This window comes from Orbicella faveolata, unplaced genomic scaffold (assembly GCF_042242905.1).
Source record: "Orbicella faveolata isolate gen_17 unplaced genomic scaffold, um_ofav_v1 contig_1, whole genome shotgun sequence".
NCBI lineage: Eukaryota > Metazoa > Cnidaria > Anthozoa > Scleractinia > Merulinidae > Orbicella > Orbicella faveolata.
In genome coordinates this window covers 33,184,050-33,209,047 of record NW_028301536.1, presented here as the reverse complement: position 1 = coordinate 33,209,047, position 24,998 = coordinate 33,184,050, and the positions used below count along the sequence as shown (strand labels likewise).

Below are 24,998 nucleotides of genomic sequence, written 5' to 3'. Positions count from 1 at the left end.
GACAACAAGAAATAACCAAACGACCGGAATGAAGTGAAAAACACGCATGATCAACACACAGTTCAATTGATAGTCATGGCATTTTTTTTAATTTTTTCCCTCCACAAAGTCAGATTTTGACAACCACTGTCTACCTCAAACTAACACAAAGAAGCGCCGATGATGTTTGTACCGATAAAAATTGACAGCAAACTTTCTAAAACTCCGAGGCGTTATCCAGCGATATCCCCGCCGGGAACTGGCCAAGGGAAAAATGCATTGTTGGTATTTGCTAAAACACCGCTGAGCCATTGGATGTCAGGAAAAGCACGGATAAGCACATTGCTCATGTCTGTGTCTTGAATCCACTTCAAACCCTCGGGTGTGTAAATATCACTGGTAAAGTCATCGGTCATAAACCTGGGGTAGTAAATTAAAATTGTCATTATCGTATACTTGGACACGCAGTACCTGATCCCCAGTCCCTATCCACATATTTCTGTCTTGGTACTCAAAGTTGAGACAGCTCATACCCACCTCATTTTCTGATAAGCTCTTACAAACTCTCACCGGGGTAGTGTTTATAATATTAATATCCAACATTGCCGTGGCAACTTTGGTTACCTGTATACACTCTGGTTGTAGCAAAAGTACCTTCAATTTGTTTTTCTTTGTGCAACAAAATGACACTGCACGATTGTCGACTTATTGCAGATTATATTTCACTGAGTAGTTCGACATTTTAATCACACTGAACACTGAGACCCTTTTCCTTGAAAGTGGTATTCCTCCCCTTTTATGTTCCTTTAGTAGTTTTAATCATATACTACAGAATATAATTGAAAAACAACTAGAACGGACTAGGACTTAAACTTGGATAGTCGGTCATATCAGTAGCTATCAGTGTGTCAGTTAGAACGGTCTTTTGTCTTGACAGGTCAATTAATTAAGCCCATTTAATCCAAGTTCCTGCTTTAAAACTTACTCAAATTGTGCATAATCAACAAACGTCAAGAATGAAATTGAAAGATGACTTTCACTAACCGATCGGTTTTCAGTCTCCGGCTGGCCATAAGAACAAATATGTTGAATGCCGTTTCACCAAATCCGTACCCATCAGGTCGAGGCTCTTCCGCTAGACAGCCAATCAGCAGGTCTAATTTCTCGATGTCGTCGTCGTACAAGTCTTTCAGTAAATCTGAGTGTTTTCTGTTTGGTGTGAGCTTTTCAAAGGACTCCACTGGTTTGAGCCTGGTCAACCGTCTAAACTCGTTATATCGCGGGATTCCACGCTCACGGTCGCGTAAAATGTCAATAGTTGCAAGGTCAATTGTCTGAATGGTAAAAGGGTGAATGAAGATTAGAAACAACAATAAATTTTAGATTACACTCTTACAAACTTACTCACAGACTGATAATATAGTTTCAAGTATTGCTATCCCGGCATCGCAAGCGTTCTCTACTTCATAATGCCTCTCCAGTTCGTAATTAGTGTCTGCCTTTCGTCGAGCACTACTTTCTATGATATTTCTGAGGCTCTCAAAAATTCGAATATACAGAACTCTTCCTTAAAGCCCTGGCAAAATAAAATGACTTTTAATCGGTGTTAAACGCGCGCTGAAGGTCTAGAAAAGACTGAGCTTGTTAGGATCGAAGTCAGGGTCCCTATACCACTGTGGGGGAGTGGTTTTAATTTATGTGAGCCAAAATAAAATTCATTTGATTCTCAGCTTTGGATTGAACAACAGCTAGTTTGATCATGTCTTTCTCACCTCCCCTTTCTGTTGGTGTTTCGGTAGCTGTAGGTTCATCAGGGCTTTTGGGTAATTATGAAGAGTTAACGCTCCAGGGTGCTCCACACCGAACGTATACACAATGTCATCAAGAGTATTTTGAGTCATGACGTTTCTGGCCTTGCCGAAAGAATACTCTGGCAAAGAGTACGATTTGCCTGTCTTCTGACCAGTCGAAAACGAGCGAATATGTAAATCATCAGGAAGTAGTGGATGCATACGATAAACTGAAACGAATTCTTCAGTCAGAGAGAAAGGGACGCCATTGAAGTCCGCTGGAGATCCCACGATTGGCTTCAGTATTCCACTGCTCGCGCTGACGCTGATGTTATGAGCCGCCAGCCAATCAAATACTTCTTTTCCAGGACTGAGACCAAAATTTACGCGTACGCCGGCCCGCAAAGCACTGTTATTTAGAATGGCTGGGGTCCATTCCACTGTGTGAATCTTCATAATCACGGCCGTGTTGATTAACCTGCACAGGAAAAAAGACAGAAAAAGCATCAGCTGCTAAAGAAGGATTTCTTCAGACTGCAAACATATATTTGTCCACAGATAAACTTTTGCAAGGAACACATCCTTCAGATCAACATTCATAAGACTAGAGGCAGTTTGTGGCTATAATCTCTTTCACAATCATTCATTTGTCACCAATACTACCAAAGTAATTATTTGATGCTATGGTGTTTCATATTGCTGCTGTTATTTGACTGATATAATACATTCACCCAGGCCTAGGTCCTTGCGCCCTCACTGCTTACATCGACATACGGTTATTCCGTTTTATCATGATATTATCTTTTGGTCGTCAAAAACTCCCAAAATTGCAAGAGCCAACAACTCCATCTTGGCATTTAAATACCTGGCTGTGTCATACAGCTTCTGGTCTTGCCACTCAGGATAATAAGTCCTCAGCATATCACAAATGGAGTTGTGTTCACGGGTGAATATATTATGCACGAGGCTAAGACCAACCCACCAATTGTTGTTGAAACCTGAAAAAACAAGTTAGTCCAGGGTAAACTGAATTAACAAGAAGATGACATGTTAAGAAGTCGCTGTGAGGTTTAACGGCTCCGCCCATGTGCAAGTTATGGGGTGTGCATGCATAAAACACTTATCCCCCTTTCTTATTAAACTACTGAAATATACTTGGTGCAAACGTAACAGAATGACTGATTCCCAAATACGGAAGATGTCAATGAATTTTAATAGAAAGTGGCGAATTTAGCATCGAATATCGAGTTTATTATTTGTCGGGAAGGTTTATTTTGGACAGACGCACGAGATTATCTAGCTACTCGCATCTGATTGTCTCATTAACAGTGAAACTGAGTTTTGCATAGCAGTGAGAATATACAAAAGGAATTCCAATGAGAAATTTCGTTTTTTTTTCTAAATGCGACATTTAAAATTAAAAGACAATTTACCAGAAAAGTGATTTCAGCTCCCTTTCGATTCCTTTATAAGCAATCAATTTATAAACACGGGTAACGTTTAATATAGCTTGCACATGCACCGAGCCGTCAAACCAATCCTCTAGGACTGTCTCGAGAATATAACTGAAAAGTATGAATATCAAGATAGAGGTAAGAGACTTTGATCTCTTGATAAAGGTCAATGCACTTGCAAGCTATAATGAACAAGGTAGTTTACAGGCACTGATCAACGATATCATGTTCTAAGCGTGATCCGAATAATTTTAACCTTAAGAGGATACTCCCTTACAGGAATAGCCGTGCCATAGATTTCTTTTTGGCACCCTTGATCTTTTTTATTTGCCATGAAATATGCTACATACTATTATTAGCATTTGTAATATAGATAGGACCCTGCGAGCGCTCTGATTGGTCAAAAACCCATGTTTTATCAGAGTATAGAATACAGAAAAAAGCGTGTTTTATTTGTTTTGCGCGTGTAAAATCTATATCATAAAGCAAATGAAGAGGCCTAAGTCGTGTATTACACTGTGATAGAACACTCTGGACATTTGAGAACACTCGAGAAATGTAGAAAACACTCGCCTGCGGCTCGTGTCTTCCATATTTCCCTCGTGTTCTCAAATGCGCCCGTCGTGTTTTATCAGAGTGTATTACACGGCTCAAGCTTCTTTATTTGTTAAATAAATTCCACGCATTATTTCTGATGGGGCAAACGTTATAGTATACCAGTCCGAACTCACCAGTTTGGTCAATGCCAGTTTTGTTATCTACTGGAAGCAAACCATCTTTATCTGAAACTTTCATTTTTCCATTTTGGAAGCTGCGCAGCTTAGCACTAGTTTGTTCATCACTTCCATACAGCTGTGAGCTATCCCACCAGTGGGTGACATCATTCTGAAAGGTGGCAGGGGTGTCCTTCTGTTGAGCGGAAAATAATACATTTTTAGGGCGGAGTTACATCATCAGAATTTCTTACAATAGGCAGTTTTCGATATTCAGCTTGGCTCAAGTCCCAGCTGCTGTTCGGGAAACGAGTCCGCGCTGCTCTCCCGAACTCTTCTCGGGGTGGAACATAGATCGGTAGCGAGAGAGCGGTGGAAATCGGGCCTAATTTTCAGGGTGATTTTGCGACAAATGCTTAGCGGTCGGTTTTGTCGCCCAATGTCTCAAAAATTCGAGAGTAAGCTTTCGTATATAAACTTCCATAGTTTTATCATACACAAAGATTTTTAAATCATTTAAGATCAGAGATAACGGAGGTCATGGGATCCTGAGAAATCTGTTTCGTATGCTCGTGACAAAATAACACATCCCATGGTCTCTGTTGTAAATGAATCAAATGAAAATAGATTCTCGTTTGAAGCTAACAAAAACGTAATAATTAACAATAATAATAATAATTAAAATATATTTATACAGGATGGCTGCATCAGTTTTAAGGAAAAAAACTGCTATCAATGCAGGTCCTGTGTAAAAAAAATTTTTTGTCATTTTTCTTTTATTTCAGCACTGAGCGACATCGTCTATGAATAAAAAAAGACAGTGAGCGCCTTCCTTAACCTTTAATTTCAAGTTTAAAGGGATTTTCCAAGAAATATTGGGAATACTACTATCGCTTGTATTACATTCTACTGAATGAGAAGAAAAAAGACAAGCACTTAGTTCTCTTTGTACCGAATTGCTCGGGCAGTTGTCCGGTTTAGTTCGTGGAATTGACATCTTCCCGTGGTGTTCTCCATAGACAGGATCATCTTTGTCAAGGTCTATGTCTATTCGACGTGAAGTATCAACTGGACCATGGTCAAACCAGTCGTGTAACTGGAACTGGATCCAGCCTGCAGCTAACAGGTTTAGCTGCTTAACTGGAATAAACTGATCCCTTGTCATCAATCTGAGATCCAAGAAAACCATTTTTTTTTAGGAAAAAACAAAACACATGATCACATTAAAAGGAGCTCTTTATGCGACAATATAGCAAAAAAAGAAAACAATGAAATTAGAGAGTCGATTGAATCAAGTACAAGCATTAGCGTGCTTTGTTGTCATCATAAAACAACACCTCATAACCGTGATTACTGCAGTGGCAGCTTCTGTTTCCTAATGCTCTCGAGACATAAGTACCTTCCTGCCACTCCAGGTCTTATACTAAATTGTAACAACTACATGAGGATTTTTGAGCGTGAAGTTTGGATTGCTATAACAATTAATGCTTGCTCATCTTTCCGATATCTATTCCACCAATTTCATGGGTTCAGCCACACTTTTTATTTGATCTCTGTTCCTTACTCTGAAAGATGCACCTCACATTCCAATTAGTTATAATTCCAGCGCCCTCGTCTTACGCATGCAAATGTATATTCCAGTTCCAGCTAGGACTCTTATTATGCCCCCGCTTTGATTAGTTCTGGAACTAGTTGCGAGGGTAAGAAATTGTATGTAAGAAAAAAAAATAGAATTTAAGTTCAAAGTTCAAGTTCAAGTGGTCATCATTAGTACATCGGTCCGTTAACGAAGTACTGTCTGCACATGAACAAATGTGAGGGGGACGGATTAATTGATTTGACTTATCTAAAAGATCGATCAGGGCACGTGATTTTTCTCTGTTTTCAAACTCACCTTCTGCTTAACTCCCTAGGGCATGGTTCCAAAAGTTTCTTGTCCTCAAATGTCTTGGTGCGGTTTACATTTCGTCCAAACCGATAGAACCTGCTTCCAGACGCTGGTTGATTCAGATCGTTGCATGTTCCGTCATGAGTTCTCGTTTTCGTCATTTGTTCGGTACAGAACACTGTGTTAAAAGAGTCATATTCACAATTATAGCTTTACAATCACTTGGTCCCGCGGTGTAGAATTTTACCTGTTGTCGACCTAAGTTCAATTAAGACATAGTTAATAGAGGGGAATGGCTATGGAACTCAACAAACTTCTTTGTTGTATGTTCCTGTTCCATTTTTTGGCCTTGACCGTGCACAAAATACAATAGTTCTTCACTTCGGGCTGAGGAACAAACCACTGATATAGAAACGTTTCGGTTTCGTAATTTATGTATAGCGTATGACCGTAAAACAAATGATTGGTGCACGGTCGTGGACCTTCCAATATAGATCATGTCATTTTTGTTTCTTCCTTTGATGTTTGCCGGGCTTCATAATTCCCCTTTATTTACTATGTTAAAGACACTGTGAAATATTTTTCACGCAATAATCATTGTTTTGAGAGAAAATGTTTGGTTAGCAAGGTTTTTCGAATTCAGCTATGTTGAAAGGTACTGCGAGAAAAATGATGACTTTATTCCTGTCACTGATTTGACGAACTTGACGAGGGCTTGATTTATTTCGACAATTCTATCGTTCTCAATCTTGTGGTATAAAATGCACCCTAAAACCATTTCATAAGTCGATCAAAATTTTTTGAAAAAATAATTCAGAAGGATTTCCCAACAGCCGTCATCTTAAATTACTGAATTTTCCCAGGAAACTACATGTACCAAAAGTAATCAAAACCCGGCCAGTACAACAATACTAAATTGTCTTAAAATTTAAAGTTGCCGCACGAAGTGTAAAATTTTCATTACAAATCGAAAAAAATTTAAACTAAAAAATAACCATGCCGATGTAAAAATATCGTCAGAGCTAGCCTTTGAGCTCGTCACTCTATTTTAGGAAGATTCAGTGTGATGAACCCAAAGAGCGTCAGCGTTGGAGTCTAGAACAACGGTCAATTTGACAAAATCAGAAAGGTTGATGGCATTTGCTCAGTCATTAAAAATGGTAACGTCAGCTAACGCCCAAAGTTCATGTAAGCACAGCGATGCAGATTTAACTCTGTCCCCCAATGGAAACATGAAACTGACCTACTGTAAGTAAAGAAAGTAGCTTTGCAGAAAAGTGAGGACACAATTGCGAATGTACTTGTACGTTTTGCTATAACTCTTACTTGTTCTGAAGAGTTCAATGTGCGAAGAAGCTTCACATCCACGTTTGATTTTCTTACACCTTGACTTTGACTTCGATTTACAATCGTTCGAATTGATTTGAGCGTATGTCATGAAATTAGTACCGCAGAAACATTTGCGGCAGTGGTCAAAACCTGCATACGGGTATCTGTTGTCTTTACAATGCTGCACACACTCGTCCCTCGTGAGCCCGTCTTTTTCATACAAATAGGACAGCGGTGAACACTTCTTGTTGAAGAAGCAGCCCAAAGACACGTGACCTGCAATGAAAATTATGTCCCGAAATTGTAATATTAGTCAACTGAGTGCAATTCATTTCAGAAAACTGGATAATAATAAGTCACATGATCATCTTAATCGGCGAAGGTAGTACATGCAACTAGTCTGAATTAGTTAGTAGCATGCTTTGAATCCCACGACTGCGCGATATAGTGGCCTGGTGCAAAACACTGGTGAGATGTTTACCGAGAATTGGAGAAGCTCACGTCTGACTTAGTCTTAAAGATATTGTAAATTCAAAACGTCGATAGCAGTAGGTTGAAATGGTAGAAAATGAACAGCTATTCTGACTGAAAGATTACAAAAGAAGGGCTTTGTATTGCGAAATAAAATTGTACGGTTTTGTCTTTAATGATATCGCCAAGACCGGCGTCGGCAGCTAATACTAATACTAATGAATTTTACATTTACAGTCCTGTAAATTTTGGTCAAGGTAAAAATCCCTGCCGGATTAGGCGTTGGGCACTGTGGAACGCAAACAAGCTTATAAACATTAATCTTAATTCACAATAATTATTGAAAGCCCACCCTTTGATTTGACTCTTGGTACTGTGTTCGAATTTTACTTAAAGCTTTTACGTTCCTGATATATTTACCAATGACGGGGTCCTGGCAATCTTGCTTAGGTCCAGTGACTTCGCAAGGGTAGCCATCGAATAAGTTGTTGTTCATGAGGTAATCTCGTTGTTGAAACTGGTAAAAAATCATCAAAACAGTCGGTAACTTCCACCAGTAAGGTAGTTTCTGAAGGAGAGCTTGAACGAGCTTCCCAAGCATAGCAAGAAGTTGCTGCATTTTGTTCTGTGAAGTGAAGTGACAAAGGGAAATAAATGCGACCAAAAGTTAGATATTGGGAGTGTTACTGTATTGTTTTATAACATAACAAGAATTGATTATAGGAAAGGTGCGCAGCTGTGACGCAGTTTTTGTTCAAATTCAAACAAGTTGAGTAGGTGTGTTGTTTGAAGGCAATATTAGCCAATCAGAGTACAAGTTTTGGCGTTGCCATTACAATGCCAATTTGCTAAGCAAGATCATTTTTGAATTGAGATATGTTGTGTGAACTATCACTAATAAGGTTAATCTTTGGTTCTGAAATAGTTGTGTTATAGTTAATTTGCAACGAATTTACTTTCCAACCGAAAGGACACGATAATAGTCTTTTTCTTCGCAGCTAACAAAAATTAAGTCAATACTAAATTAAGCTGCTTTGTCTTCTCTAATACCTAAGAGTAAATGTCAGTAGGAATCGAAGAAATCGCGGACAAAGCTCAAAATTCAATTTCGCCTATACTTTGTACATTGATAGACCTTAGTCCCATACCCATGACAACGAAGTTCGTTTATTAAATTAAAATTCTCGCTTGCTTAAAAGAAATACACTTGAAACAGTTAACGGTATTTTCATAATTTGTGGCGTTGCCGAGTCAGCTCATCACAAGTTTTAACTCAGTTCCGCACTAATACTACTTGTCTGATACTGGAACAGCGCCTTGCAACATCAGTGACTTACTTAATTATCACACCTCTCAACGGACACAAACATCCGTTCGTCTTCTCAACACCATCTGGCGAGCCCGAAAGCGAGACAAAAGACTTATGGCGAGAGAACGTTTGTTGTTGCTGCACCATTGACAGTTTTAAAAGACATTTAAAAAAAACACATCTTTTTTAACAAGCTTTTTAACTCTTTTAATTTTTATATGATAAATATGTTTAAATGTCTTACAATTTTAACTAAGTTTTTTCCTATTACCTTTTTTCCCATTTTTCTCCCTTCTTTTAGATTTTTGATAATATTTAATGTAAAGCGACATGGACAATCTTTGGATTTGGCGCTACACAAATATTTTTATTGTTATTTTTATTGTCATTTTTTTATTGATGCTTCTGCAATTGAATGACAGCAAAATCGTCTCGTCATCTTTCCTAACAAACAAATAATATATATATATATATATATATATATATATATATATATATATATATATATATATATATATATAGGCAATTGTGGAAAACGAGGACGGACAACTTCGAGCGAAAAAATATATATATACAGTAAAAAATCTAAGAAATCTAAAAAAAAAGTTTAAAAATTTAATAAAAATAAACGTTTCGGTCAAAGACCTTCATCAGTTGCAGTGCAAGTGAATAATAAATTACAATAACCTTAAATAAGTTTACAGTATAAAAAATGACATCATATTACAAAGATGATTACATAACAGGGCGTGGTAACACATGAAAACGAAAAAATTAACCAATGATAAACAATCGGTGATTACTAAGCGAGATACTATGACAATGCGGTACAAAACTCAAAAGACACAAACCAAATAAGAATAAATAATCGAATATAATACAAATAAGATTAATATCAAAAAAGTAACGCGATTCGTCGAGTCAGCCGAAAGTGTGAAGGGACCCGCGTGTAAAATATTCAATGTTCAAAAAAGGCGGTCCCAAAATCCCCAAACAAAGCCCTTGAAACTATGCCGCGGCAAGGCACAACAGGCGCCCTAAACAGGGCCCTTAAACAACAATAAATGTAATAAATTCCCCGATGGGGGCCCCTGAGAAAACCTAGCGCTAACAAAGCTAACAAGATCCAAGGTCAGGGCCTTTGAACACCTGAACTAAGATAACCGCCAAATTTGCAAGTTATTTTTGCGCTAAAAAATAGTAGTTCTTTTTTTCGAGTGGAATTCCTGACGTTTGTTCAAGCCAAAAGGTGCCAGAGAGAACAACTGTGCACTCCAATATGCCTCTTTAGTGATTAAAAGCTTTTCGATGTTACTTGTATTGTTTGCATTTATCTGCACTTGATCAATACACTGGAAAGAAAAGTCGTTTAAGTCGTGCGGTGTTCTGTTGAAATGCACCGCTACCTCACAAGTCTTTTTCTTGGTCAGCATAGCAGACTTGTGGTTGCGAAATCTAACTCTAAAATCTGTTGTTGTAGAGCCAATGTATTGTAAGTTACATTTCTTACACGAAGCCAAATAAATGATATTTTTTGAATCACAGGAAAGTTTCAATCGTATCTTATAGCTCTTGCCTGTTTGAAAACTTTGGAAAGAATTTGATTCAACAAAGTAGTTGCGACAGAGATCACATCTTGTTCTTTTGCATTTAAAGCAACCCTTAACCTCAACAACCTCTTCAACCTTAGTGTTAGAGCCATAACGAGATGGCGCTAACAACTCCTTAAGGTTTTTAGATCTTCGAAAAGAGGCTATGATGGAATTTGGCGGAAAAAATTCTTTTAATTTGGGGTTGGATTCCAAAATACCTAGGTGTTTTCTGATGATGCGACCAACATCAGGTAAATTTGGATTAAATGTTGTTACAAATGGAAACAATTTCTTCTCAGCTTTGGCACGAGTTCTAAGTAAGTCAGTTCTAGATGTAGTTAAGGCTTTAGAAAATTGATCTTCCACTAGTTTTGTGGGATAACCCTGATTGACTAGATAACCCTTGTATTCAGTTGTTCTCTCGGCAAGAAATGCTTGTTCAGAGCAGTTTCTCTGTAACCTAGTTGCTATGCCATAAGGGATAGCCTTGAATACGTGTTTGGGGTGAGCACTTGATGGTGGAAGATACAAGTGGCCATCAGTTGGCTTTGAATAAACGTCTGTCTGGATGAAACCCCCGATGAGATGTAAAGTTAAATCTAGCACGTGAAGCTCGCGTTCAGAAAAAACTAATTCAAATTTAATGGTAGGATATAGGGAATTTATAAAGTCAGTAAACTCATGCAGTGCAGGAAGGCCTTGTTGCCAGAGATCAAAAACATCGTCACGGTATCGCCACCATAAAGTCGGCTTTATGGGGCCAGAAAATTTAGCTTGATAATCTATTTCCCCCATGGCAAGATCCGCGTAACTACAGGCGTTCTTTGGGCCCATGGCTGTGCCATGAATTTGTAGGAAAAAGTTTTCCTTAAAAACCGAGTGATTGCTCTTCAAACAAATTTCTACTGCTTCTAAAATGCAATTAGTGGATGGAAGCTGGTTTTCTCTGGCATTCAGTGCCTTCTTTACTGCAGTAAGACCGAGTTGATTATCTATGTTAGGGAACATTGACACAACATCCCAAGAAACTAAAAGGGTGCCTTCGGGAAAAGGGCCACTCCTGTTAAGATCCTCAATTCTATTAAGTAAATCGGTCGTATCCTTGATGAAAGATGGCAACTTACGAGCCAACGGTTGCAAGTAAAATTCACTGAAGGCTGAAAGATTTTCTATGGCCGTACCACAACACGATGTGATAAGCCTGAGTGGATTCCCTGCTTTGTGGGTTTTAATATTACCGAAGGCGACCCCTGGTTTGGCTTTTTTGTTAATTATCCAATTAGCTAATTGGTCTGAAATTTCACCTTTTCTGACCCATTTGTTGCACCAACTTTCAACTACAGCCAAATGCCTATATGTAGGATCTTCCTGTAAGGATTTATAATGGAGCTGGTTATGAAGCTGGTTATAAATCCTTACAGGAAGATCCTACATATAGGCATTTGGCTGTAGTTGAAAGTTGGTGCAACAAATGGGTCAGAAAAGGTGAAATTTCAGACCAATTAGCTAATTGGATAATTAACAAAAAAGCCAAACCAGGGGTCGCCTTCGGTAATATTAAAACCCACAAAGCAGGGAATCCACTCAGGCTTATCACATCGTGTTGTGGTACGGCCATAGAAAATCTTTCAGCCTTCAGTGAATTTTACTTGCAACCGTTGGCTCGTAAGTTGCCATCTTTCATCAAGGATACGACCGATTTACTTAATAGAATTGAGGATCTTAACAGGAGTGGCCCTTTTCCCGAAGGCACCCTTTTAGTTTCTTGGGATGTTGTGTCAATGTTCCCTAACATAGATAATCAACTCGGTCTTACTGCAGTAAAGAAGGCACTGAATGCCAGAGAAAACCAGCTTCCATCCACTAATTGCATTTTAGAAGCAGTAGAAATTTGTTTGAAGAGCAATCACTCGGTTTTTAAGGAAAACTTTTTCCTACAAATTCATGGCACAGCCATGGGCCCAAAGAACGCCTGTAGTTACGCGGATCTTGCCATGGGGGAAATAGATTATCAAGCTAAATTTTCTGGCCCCATAAAGCCGACTTTATGGTGGCGATACCGTGACGATGTTTTTGATCTCTGGCAACAAGGCCTTCCTGCACTGCATGAGTTTACTGACTTTATAAATTCCCTATATCCTACCATTAAATTTGAATTAGTTTTTTCTGAACGCGAGCTTCACGTGCTAGATTTAACTTTACATCTCATCGGGGGTTTCATCCAGACAGACGTTTATTCAAAGCCAACTGATGGCCACTTGTATCTTCCACCATCAAGTGCTCACCCCAAACACGTATTCAAGGCTATCCCTTATGGCATAGCAACTAGGTTACAGAGAAACTGCTCTGAACAAGCATTTCTTGCCGAGAGAACAACTGAATACAAGGGTTATCTAGTCAATCAGGGTTATCCCACAAAACTAGTGGAAGATCAATTTTCTAAAGCCTTAACTACATCTAGAACTGACTTACTTAGAACTCGTGCCAAAGCTGAGAAGAAATTGTTTCCATTTGTAACAACATTTAATCCAAATTTACCTGATGTTGGTCGCATCATCAGAAAACACCTAGGTATTTTGGAATCCAACCCCAAATTAAAAGAATTTTTTCCGCCAAATTCCATCATAGCCTCTTTTCGAAGATCTAAAAACCTTAAGGAGTTGTTAGCGCCATCTCGTTATGGCTCTAACACTAAGGTTGAAGAGGTTGTTGAGGTTAAGGGTTGCTTTAAATGCAAAAGAACAAGATGTGATCTCTGTCGCAACTACTTTGTTGAATCAAATTCTTTCCAAAGTTTTCAAACAGGCAAGAGCTATAAGATACGATTGAAACTTTCCTGTGATTCAAAAAATATCATTTATTTGGCTTCGTGTAAGAAATGTAACTTACAATACATTGGCTCTACAACAACAGATTTTAGAGTTAGATTTCGCAACCACAAGTCTGCTATGCTGACCAAGAAAAAGACTTGTGAGGTAGCGGTGCATTTCAACAGAACACCGCACGACTTAAACGACTTTTCTTTCCAGTGTATTGATCAAGTGCAGATAAATGCAAACAATACAAGTAACATCGAAAAGCTTTTAATCACTAAAGAGGCATATTGGAGTGCACAGTTGTTCTCTCTGGCACCTTTTGGCTTGAACAAACGTCAGGAATTCCACTCGAAAAAAAGAATAAACTACAATTAGCGCAAAAATAACTTGCAAATTTGGCGGTTATCTTAGTTCAGGTGTTCAAAGGCCCTGACCTTGGATCTTGTTAGCTTTGTTAGCGCTAGGTTTTCTCAGGGGCCCCCATCGGGGAATTTATTACATTATTGTTGTTTAAGGGCCCTGTTTAGGGCGCCTGTTGTGCCTTGCCGCGGCATAGTTTCAAGGGCTTTGTTTGGGGATTTTGGGACCGCCTTTTTTGAACATTGAATATTTTACACGCGGGTCCCTTCACACTTTCGGCTGACTCGACGAATCGCGTTACTTTTTTGATATTAATCTTATTTGTATTATATTCGATTATTTATTCTTATTTGGTTTGTGTCTTTTGAGTTTTGTACCGCATTGTCATAGTATCTCGCTTAGTAATCACCGATTGTTTATCATTGGTTAATTTTTTCGTTTTCATGTGTTACCACGCCCTGTTATGTAATCATCTTTGTAATATGATGTCATTTTTTATACTGTAAACTTATTTAAGGTTATTGTAATTTATTATTCACTTGCACTGCAACTGATGAAGGTCTTTGACCGAAACGTTTATTTTTATTAAATTTTTAAACTTTTTTTTTAGATTTCTTAGATTTTTTACTGTATATATATATTTTTTTTCGCTCGAAGTTGTCCGTCCTCGTTTTCCACAATTGCCTACAAATTTCATTACTCGAGGTTTGGACTACGAATCCTTTTGGATCCTTCTGGCGCGTGGCATCCCTGTTGGCTCGAAGCATCTTAACTTTATATATATATATATATATATATATATATATATATATATATATATATATATATATATAAACGTTTGATAAAGCAAGGACGGACAACTTCTGACGGTAAAAAAAGTTAAAAAGTTAAAAAGTTAATTTCTATTAAATTTTTAACTTTTTAACTTTTTTTACCGTCAGAAGTTGTCCGTCCTTGCTTTATCAAACGTTTTTAAATTCACTTTTGCGGTGAGGCTTGGACTGTGAATCTTCATTGATCCTCCTGACGCAGTGGCATTCTTTGTTGGCTTGAGGCATTTTATAACCGTTTTATATATATATATATATATATATATATATATATATATATATTTTTTTTTTTTTTTTTTTTTTTTTTACATTTCTGCTCTGAAATGGATTCGTTGGTATTTCAAACAAACGCGCCAAAAACGCCCGTGGTACGCAATGAATCCAACTAGGAAATTTCTTGGGACATGTGTAAGGATTGGTCAAATTTTCTGCCGTTTAATTTCCTTGCATCTTTTGAAGTTGTAAAACAAGACGTTCCCCAAATAATACAATTCTCAATGTCCGCCATCTTAAAATATGCAAATTAAGAATAAGCGTTTGAAAGATTGCCACCTCTCGTACACATGTTTACATGAAAAGAGACCAGAGCATGAAAACGAGGCTGGTGAGGATAGAATCCCTAACTCCAATATGGCGATAAGTAAAGCGGAGAAGTCTACATCTCCAGTTTTACTGAAGGAAAGTGATTTTCCTGAAGCAAGTCTTGCGGAAAGGAACCAGCAGAGTTAGAAAAAGCTGATCTTTTGTTTGGCATGCAGCGATTTTAAGCGTGATCGTGAAAGCACAGCTCATAAGACGACGGTATGTTTATATCGAATGATGCGGATCCTCTGGCAACTAAAAGTAAGCTTAATGTAAGTTTAATTAAGCTTAAACATAGAACGTTTTTCAGACAAACAGCTGCAGTATTTTCCCAAATAAAACTAAATTGTTTCCAATCTTTTTGTCTTGTCGTATCTTTACCATTGCGTCGAGTAGGTTTACAGGTTGCTGAGACAAATTTATTGTTAACCCCCTCCTCCCGCCCTACCCCTTGTTACAATGATTGATGCAGAAACCAAAAAGTCAAGGAATGTGCTATTTCCCTTCTGGCTCTTGATTTCCGATCAGGGGTGTTACAGGAGCATACATAAACATCTGCTAGATTAGAGCTCTTGATATGTCTGAAATCAATACTGATGGATATTATGGCTTTATACAAAGTAAGTTTAGGTTAGCATAATATAGACATTCTTTCTGAGAGAGAAAAGAGACTTTAGTGGTCTATGTTCACTGGCCTAATTATGGAGAAATCATTTATTGTTTCCTTTTCTAGATCGTGTGTTTAAATGCATTGAGTAAAATCTAAAATCGGTAGAATTTGCTGTGGTAAAAAAAGATTACAAGCGTGCAACACTATTGTGTTTCGTACCTGTAAGGTTTAAATGAGTAGGGACTTCTTGGAGATGGATATTTGAAGGATCTTTAAAAGCAAAGGACTAAAGAAACAATTTTCAGTAGCGCTATCACAGCTGTAAGAAAGATGATTCTCCCCACGTGACAATACTACACGTTCATTATATATGACCAAACAAAATGGTGCCACTTAAGTGAAAAATCAATTTTAGAAGAATAAGAAAAATATCTGAAGATGTCACCTGTTGCTTCATATTATTCATGCCATAGGCAAGGTTGGTTACTGTCACCTCACACCAGCCGAGTCGTGTAATGGTGCTCAATCCCCATTTCTTTTAAATACACCGTCTACGAGGTTTGAACCATTGTCGGTACGCAGACCTCTAGGTGATCCATATCTTGCGAATTGAATATCCAAGCAACGAATGATGGTTTTTTAATCTGTAGGTTGTGTGAATTATATCGACCTCCGTCCACCGGTTGTAATAATCGACAATAACTAACAGGTTTTCTCCAGATGATAATGGAGTCGTGAGATCCACAGCTACTTCTTCTCGTGGTTGTTTGGGTACCAATGCTGGTTTCACTGGCAAGGGTGGACATCCTTAGCAACCAACTGGCATCCGCGACAATCCGCACATCTTCTCTCTGCATCGCGATCCATTCCCGGCCGCCGCACTTTTGTTTTAAGCCTCTCCTTTGTCTCCTTCATGCAACAAACTGGCCGCTCTCGATCTTGAGAAGAGCTTGGGGCCGACTGCAATTCTCATTCCTCATAAAGGTCAACTTGTTGCGCGCTAAAAATGCGTGTCTGTTGGCCGCGTTGAAAATACGTTTCATCAACAGTGTTACAGTTCTCTGTACCGAGACTTCCTGCGGGATCCACATGACAAACAACGTTCTGTTTTGCCAAACAATGAAATCTACCACAATCTTTGTTTTGGCCACTGAAACTTCCGACTGAAACCGGCCTTTAACTTCAAGCTCTCGACCCCCCATAAGCGAACAACTTTTTTTGCCGGGCCGTAACTCAATCTTAAGCCCCTGATGTTTAAGTTCATGTACAGTATGCACGCTAATTACGTTGCAAGGTGAACCTAAATCAATCAACAACACATCGCTGCTGACTTCACCAATGCTAACAGAAATAACTGGCTCAGCAGAGGTCGACAAAGCTTATGTCTGTTCTCCTATAGTAAGGGCAAATGTGTCATCGTCACCAGACTGCTTGAATGGACCCTCGACAAAAATTGGCCTGTCTACCTTTGCAACAGCTGACATATGTGTGATGTGTCCCAATCAAAACTCAATTTAGCACTGAGGAAAGGCTAGGGCCGAAACGTATTTACAATTTTTGAACTGTTTACTGTGCCACGCAGCAACTGATCCTTTTGGATTACAAATATTGTGACCATATTTAACCCATGCATTTACTGCACTTTCGACCTCGAGCTGGAGAATTCTTGTCTTGAGCAAAGTGACCCTCTTAACCACAGTCACGGAAACACGTTTTGCCAAATTTGCCTTTGGATCCTTGCCCAAAAGTTTCCTCGACTACATTAGTGTCCGCTTCGAGCTCTTCTTTTGGCGTGACAATTTGAGCTGCTTGCTCATGCGAGGTTTTCCACTTACGAACTTCATCCAGTGCAGCTTCCAGGGTAATGTTATTGACTTTCAGCTGTTTGTTTTTCAACTCGACATCATGCAACATCACCAGTGGCGGGCTTGTTTACGTAAACGAACCATGAATTTGTCAGCGGTCTACCTTTGGGTCGATGCAAGCTGGCGAAAAACATAGCCCTCATATGGCACATTCAGCTTTCGGAGAGACACTGTATACACATCCTCCTCCTCTTCGTTTACCATTCCGGGGTCAGGAAGGTCTTTGTAAATATCTTGGACCTCCATGCCGGCAAAATGAAGTAATTGAGCTTTCTTTAATTTCTAACAGCATCGTCTTCACTGTCGCCAACGTTTCGCGACATGAGAAGACGAACTTGACAAATCTAACGGAGGCAACGCTCTTTCCACTGAATTCGCCATCCTCGTTGCCAATTTGTAGTGTTGTGAAGCCACCAAAAATCGAGCAAGTACTTTCTGTTATCATTATTTCAATCATCTATGTAAAAAAAATCTTTTGCAGTAGCTATTTCCCACCAAAAAAATTCACGCAAAAAAATTCCATGCCCCAGAATTTGCCTAATCCCCGCCTCGCCCTTCCTCCAAAAAAATTATGTTCCGTCCCTAAATCGTGCGAGACGTCATTGTTTCTACGAAAAAACTTAATCAAATCGAATAAAAAGGAAACTTGCAGGTGTTCCTGTCAAGCATCGCATTTTGAATGGATGACAATTTTCCGCGTTCTCGACGGTGAACTACGGTAAGCTTTTTCATCCGTATTCTAACTTCCTATCTACAGGCCCCGAAAGTTCCTCAGGAACACTCGCATAGTCTTATCGACCTTCGATAGCGCTGAAGCGTTCACGGTGCAGGGGACACATGGTCATATCCTAGATGTTCGTTGGTGTTTGGAAAAGGCACTCCTCGCTAAAATAAAATTACCTTCGGTTTTTCGCGAGGACTTATCCTGCTTTTTAAGCGATAAATAAGGGTAAAATCATCGAACTTCCTCTTGCTAGCGACACTGATCAGCGGAGAAGCGTGCCGACAGTCTGCCGACGGATATATTATATTTACACAGGTTGATTCGACACATTACATAATAGTTTATTTTATTTATTGTATATGATCAGTGTTTGTCATCGGAAAACAGATTTCGTGGATTGTATTTTCTAAAAACCAACATAAAAAAAAACAAAACAGAAAACCAACACAACGGAACTGCCCAGAAAGGAGAACCAAAGTCATCAACAAAACATTAACAACTTCAAGTACCAAGAAATATCTTGTGTAAACAAATTTACCGGTCTCATGTAAACACGCAAAAGTCTGCCGGAGTTTACCTTCAATTTAATTCATCTTCTGAACAAGAAGCAAACAAAACTCTCATCTGAATTTAGTTTATTATATTTTGTTAATTACTTCCACTGTGACAAAAGCAAACATATTTTCCTGCTATGAAAGCAGGGCTGCCAAGATGACTCCTCTTTTGCAAGTTTAAGTTTGTTCTTATCACGAGACATAAATGATGGCGTCTTGCACGGCTATTTGGTGAACTGCAGCAACCACAAAATAGTTTATACTTGTGGACGATAATAAAAACAAGAAGGCTTTGACTTGAAAACCTTCTGTCAGGACACATTTTCATTTGAAACTAGGTGTCAACATTATTTTGTCCCGGCTTTTATCTCTTTTCTATTTTAAAAAAAACCTTAAAATTTTCACAATTACTATGTACTAAAAGGCGAGTTATAACAAAATTTTTCCTGGTAAAATCGACTCCAATACCCTCTTATTATGTCTGTAATACCAGTATTTAGCGGGAAAACATGAAAATTGTCCCACATCCTTATGACCTTAGTCCAGTTGCGGGGGAACACGTAGCAGTTGAATTGATGGTGACCTATTGTCTCGATCTCCGATACCCCATTTATCCCTCCAACCAAACATTTGCTTGCGGCAGCGACGTCCTGCAGTGAGGCACTGACAAAGTTGTTTCACTGCTGGCGTCGGAAATATATTGTTATTCTACTCAATACAAGGGACTTTTGGCTTTTTTAGGGCGAGAAGAGGCTTCCGCTGATAATATGGCTCATTTAAGCTGTAAAGTCTGCGTGTTGAGCCCAACGAAGTGCGACGTAGTTATCAGACGTTATGAACGTAACTATGCTCAAAATAGCACACACATTTCTTTACATATTCGCAGACATAAGGAATTTGCAAAGACCTTTACGGTCAAGGTGTTTTGATATGTGAAGAAATTAAATGTTGGTTACTTAAATTTTGTATTCAAACTGCCATACATGGATGTGTCTGCATGGATGTGGCGTGGATTTCAGCGTAGAGTTTGTCATTTATGATCGTTTCGCAATCAAATTAGTCAAATTTGTCAATCCCGGGTTATAATTTTCTTAACCACACTTTTTTAAACTCGTGGTTTACTGACTTTTCCGCGCTAGATAAATCCCGCTTAAACTAGATCCACCATCTCAAAAGCCGTTTTTAACCGGCTTGAAGTCGGCCAAAAAATGTGCAAAGTTTTGAGTTCGGGACGCATTTTATACTCTTAGACCACCTCAAGAGGTAATGATATCAAGTTGATCTCGGAGATTTAACACGATGCTGGTAAGAAGTGATGATAAATTGATCTCCTGTATTTTCACACTTTCCCAACACCAGAGGAAAACAGCCCTGCGTGAAACGATACTTACAGTTAAAGCCCCTTCCGTCCTTTCAGGTAGCCTCTTCCAGGCGTTCAGTTAGTTGGGACGCAGGGCGAAAAACGACGCGCGAAAAAAGAAAGAAGCGCCGCGAAAGGAAGCGAAAGAACCCCTGTGGGCAAACTTAACAAAGGGTCGTTCCGGTATACCAGGATCTGGTATACCCTCTGATTGGTCAATTTTGAAAGGTTTTTTTTCAACACTCCAGCGTTACTGACGCAGATGAGAAATGCGATATGGCGGTGGTCAGAGACCTCTCAACGACTGGCCCGGAGTTTCTTCTTTCGTGGCATTAATGAAAGACCAAGTGGACAGATGAACAAAATTGGAGTTGCAGCAACGGCAAGAAGCCGCAAAATTAAAGTGCAAGATTACGTGTAAAATTTGGTTGCCGGGCCTACACAACTGCCACGGTTCGTGACATTTGTACATTTGCCGTTCTCCTTTCGACCTTTTCGGTCTCTCGACCTTTCGCTTTCCATGTGCTTATACTTTGTTTAGGCTCATATCCATTGCAAGATATGTTTTTAAGTCTTTAAGTATTGGCTTTCGAGGGACATGTTGCTAAGTTGCATTCTATATTGTTGGCAACTGAAAACCACAAGCCGGCGGTCATGTTACGGGCCCCTGTAGGCGGTCTATAAGTGGGCGGAAGGAGTTTTTGTTAAGTTTCCCACAGGCGTTCTTTCGCCTTCTCTCGCTGCTCTTCTCCCTATTTTTTCCCTCGCCATTTTTCGCGCTGCGCCCAACTGACTGAACGCCTAGAAGGGGCTATCCTTTCAGCGAGTGGTGAGTGAGAGAGTTGTTTTTCCGTGCTGGGTCTTGCTGGCGGGTTGCTGCCAAATTATTTTTGTCGCCGCGTTCAAAGTGTCACAGATATTTTGTTGTAAGGTTCGAAGTTGTTTTTGTTACTGAAGCGGGATTTTTCAGTGGAGTCCAAAATTATTTGTTTGAAATTGTGACTTTTTTTCTTCGCTGGTTTCAAATAAAATATCTTTTTCGTTGCTTGTTTGTCGCTGTTGAAGTTAACGAAATTCGAACTTATTTAGCAGCCAATCAAAATGCAGTAAAAAAAAAAACAAACGCCAATTAAAATCAAAATTACCATCTCTCCGTCTTTAGTGTAAATCCATTAGCGTTCTATTACAAATAACGCGGTTCTCGTACTGGAACCCACTATCTATTTTATTGCAGCTAGCGAATAGCCTAGCTGTATGCGCCGAGTTGTTAGCAATATGACGGCCAATTCTTTGTTTTTTTGACGTTATGTCATTATTTATACAAACGTGAACTTGGTTGTGTAAGTTTTTAGGGACTAGTAGATAAGTCAATCATATTATGCCTCAAGGATTGGAATCTCGAGCTTGAAATCGAATTGTCTAGTAAAGTTTATGAAAACAATAGAACTTTACAGACAAAAACGATAGACCAAGAAGTAATTGCTTTTCAATTTTAAATTTCTTGCACAGTTAACAAAATCTGTTGGGAGTTATTTTTTGTTAGTCTTACATTGCAACTAAAATTAAAGAAGAATAAACTAGCAATTCGATGACTATGATTGTTTGAGAAAACTAAAAGTGTGTTCATGATCAAAACAAATTTACCCAAATCTCCGGCCTGAACTTTTACTAACACTAATTATTTGTTAGTCATTATGTAGTTTTAAATTGTCCTCTGCAATTCACGAATCCGTTTTTTCACGTCATGCAGGGGAAAGATTTTCAGCTAGATTTAACGGTCCTGCAGACATTTCATGTTCTCTAGGTTGCAAGGGCAGAATACTTGCTGTTTTGGATAGGGAAGAGCCTCTTATACAACCAGTTTCGTTACAACGCAGCCTTGAGAATCATGAAAACTGTCTAACACGGTTTGTTTGCAAGATGGCAATGGTGTTTTCAGAAGTTTCCCCGGCATAAGGAAAGAATTTATTCCTCAATGGAGAGAAATTTTATTGCTTGGGAACAGCACTATGGGTAATGACGTGAAGTGGAAACACTCTTTACGCGTCTGTCAAGCGTACCTTTAATAAAGGGGAGCTATAGTAAACCTATCACGTTTTTCGATGAAGAATAAAGGCGTTCGGTGAGACTGAAAATCATCATGCAAAATACACAGAGATGAGCGAAAATAAAGCAAATAGTCAAAAGAAGAATAGAGAAGGTGTTGTCTCCAGACTTGCCTGAAATACAAATTTTCGTTGGTATGGGTGGACGAAGAGAGCATTCTCTGTTTTTTCCACCTTTCCGTTAAAAGTTTAACCATCAACTTATAACAAAAGGACTTGTTTAAGGATTTGGGCTCTCTCTGATTGGATGAAGAAGTTTAAAAATTAACGGGCCTTTAAATTAATTGGGATGGACTGACTGTATGGCGGTTTCATTCAAGTCTGGCCAAGGCAACTTTTCCATCATCTGAGCTTCAATCAAAGTGGTCGCTTCAACTGCCTTCATTCATCTTGGTGCAAAAATTGTTTGCTTTGCTTCTCCGATATCAGCTATGATTGACAGACATGTTTACATTGCTAACCGCCCAGAGCAGTCTTGTTTCCAAGGGTTGCATAGCAATGGAACTTGTGTCAAAACATCCCCAAAGATTTTTTTTCGCCAAGTTTCAAAAGGATCGTGAGCTGAGTTTAAAAGAAGAGTGGCTATGTTGCGCTGATTCATTACCAAGAAAGGCTCCTGTTAAGGTAAATCGCGGTTTTTCATAACGTAAGCCAAAGATCAGATGGTTGCAGTTGTATTTACCCTTGCAGCGGCGTCAAACCACCTTTTTCAAGTGTCCCGGATGCTGGCAGTATTTAGGTCCAAAACGTGTCACAAGTCCAAATTAAAATATCAATATCCTTTTAAAAAAGCGTTATCTTTTTTTAATTTGGTTCTTTTGATTGTTACTTGACACTATCATTACCACTTTTTTTTAATTTATGCAACAAAATGTGATCATCATAGCTGCCAAAGTTGAAGCCATAAATAAAAAAGTAAGAAAATGACTATATTTAAGATGAGGAATTACTATTTTTCTACCGTTGTGTCTTCAATGTGTTTCGGCAGTATATAGACCTTTACTGGGGAATTAAGGACCTCATAGGGCCTAGTCTACAAATAATTACACTTCGTAAAAAGCCGAAAAGAATAACATGAAGATCGACAAAAAAATAGCAAAACTTAACAGGGAGGTTCTAATCCGCAACCATAGCTGATTTCACACAAACTGACAGATGTCGTTTTAAAATCAACCAACAGTGCATTAATCAGGTCAGTCAAAAAATCCTGTCCAGCGAGATACAAGCAGAACTTATAATTATGAAAAGTACTTTCTCGTTAAAAATATTCAGAGAACCAAATAAAGAAAAGAGATAAAAAGAACATTAACGACGTGCTATTTATTTAGTACGGAAAAAAAAAAACTTACTATTGACGCCCTCTCACCGAAGTCTTGCTTGCCTTTTAAAAAGAGGTCGGCGACAGATGCAGGCAGAAATTTTACCTTTTTCGCTATTTATTGTCTCAAAGGTGATATGTCTATTATGTCAGTGCTGTCGTTTGGTTGGCAGAAAAATTGACCAGTAAGGTGCAGTTTGTGATGGGCAATACCCTTGATTAGAACAATATCATAATTACGGCGAGACAGCAATCACGTCTTTCAATTCAAGAGACAATTGTGGAGGACCTGTTGTTTAGAAACGACACTGATTTATAGTGTTAATTTTCAGACCCTACTTCTTGAAACATGACAATTCTGAAGTTGATTAAACCGCATTTCGAATTCTGTTGGAGGTAATTAAATTGAATTTCACTGTACGATCAAAACACGGCTGAAAAATAACAAGACAAGTAACAATTCCATTAGGGTACAACACAGAAAAAATCAAAGTACGTTTAGACAGCAAAACAAACACTAGATGAGGGAACTCGCATCCTTCCGTTTACAGGCAAAATTTAAATCACTTTTTTCAGGATATTTTTAATTACAAGTTGCCGTATTGTTTACTCGTGCCGTTAAAGGTAAACATGCAAACCTTTGTTAAACATGTCTATTACATAAACTTTCGATCCCAACAACGTAAGAGAAAAATAAAATAAGCCATCACTAACCGAATAAATCTGTCTTCATTTTATATTATCACACTTTCTACGCTTAATATCGATCATTAGTGGCAACCTATACACAAATCTCATTAGTGATAAATCAAGGTGCGAAAAAGGGTTGCTTTAGTTGCCTCATGGTACGCATTACCAAGTATATTCAGAACATTTTTTGTTGCAACGTATTTTAAAACTGCTAATAATCCGACAGAGCTGATAAACAACAACGAGAATATTTGTCAGGTCAACCTCTCCTTTTTTCAAACATTTTCATATCTGCAGGACTGTAACTAAATCTGTTGAATCAAAAATTACAACTACAAATCGTAAAAGAAAACTCCATCGATAAAAGCCACTTCTGAATATTGCCGTATACTATGTCAAAACAACAAGTGTGCCTGGAGGTAAAATAATTTTTAAAAATGTTGTATTACCTTAAATGTTCTCATGAATACAAATTACAGTTCCTGCAATCATGTTCAATAACAATGAATTTCGCTTGCAGCGCTTGCAATGAGATCGCAACTTGCTAATTAAAAATGGATGTGTTACCGAGCCATATTGTGTAAAAGGGTTCTCTGGTTATGAATTTTCAAAGTCATAAGCTTTCTGCCTTCTGCCTAAAGCCTTTAAAAACGAAACTG

At 38.6% G+C, this 24,998-nt stretch overlaps 3 protein-coding genes across 4 annotated transcripts; 1 reads left to right on the top strand and 2 right to left on the bottom strand.

The window, feature by feature from the left end:
- Positions 1-66: 66 nt before the first annotated feature.
- Positions 67-23,899, bottom strand: LOC110054185 (uncharacterized). Of its 2 annotated transcripts, XM_020760528.2 has the most exons (10): positions 23,681-23,899; positions 8,045-8,249; positions 7,151-7,429; positions 5,831-6,002; positions 4,889-5,105; positions 3,955-4,132; positions 2,635-2,767; positions 1,752-2,247; positions 1,024-1,313; positions 67-399 (listed from the first exon to the last, which is right to left on the bottom strand). In XM_020760528.2, exons 2-10 carry the CDS (start codon positions 8,241-8,243, stop codon positions 213-215), a joined length of 2,151 nt encoding a protein of 716 aa, XP_020616187.1. In that variant the 5' UTR covers positions 8,244-8,249; positions 23,681-23,899; the 3' UTR covers positions 67-212. The 2 variants fall into 2 exon arrangements, with proteins under 2 accessions (XP_020616187.1, XP_020616189.1); XM_020760530.2 differs by lacking the exon at positions 23,681-23,899 and having other exon boundaries at positions 8,045-8,325.
- On the bottom strand, positions 10,124-11,932 carry LOC149118814 (uncharacterized; the record flags this gene model as incomplete). Its single annotated transcript, XM_089291451.1, has 1 exon — positions 10,124-11,932. A coding segment is annotated over one exon (1,809 nt), but the record flags the coding sequence as incomplete, so codon positions are not given.
- Positions 11,935-14,279, top strand: LOC149118813 (uncharacterized; the record flags this gene model as incomplete). The annotated part of the gene is made up of 1 exon (XM_089291393.1): positions 11,935-14,279. A coding segment is annotated over one exon (1,782 nt), but the record flags the coding sequence as incomplete, so codon positions are not given.
- Positions 23,900-24,998: the final 1,099 nt, after the last annotated feature.

Coding starts and splice junctions, on each gene's coding strand:
- LOC110054185 (XM_020760528.2), bottom strand. CDS start 8,243: ATGCAGCAACTTCTTGCTATGCTTGGGAAGCTCGTTCAAGCTCTCCTT. Junction 5,106..5,830: donor CCTAGGGAGTTAAGCAGAAG/GTGAGTTTGAAA, acceptor CTTGGATCTCAG/ATTGATGACAAGGGATCAGT. Junction 2,768..3,954: donor AACTGGCATTGACCAAACTG/GTGAGTTCGGAC, acceptor TTGTTTTTTCAG/GTTTCAACAACAATTGGTGG.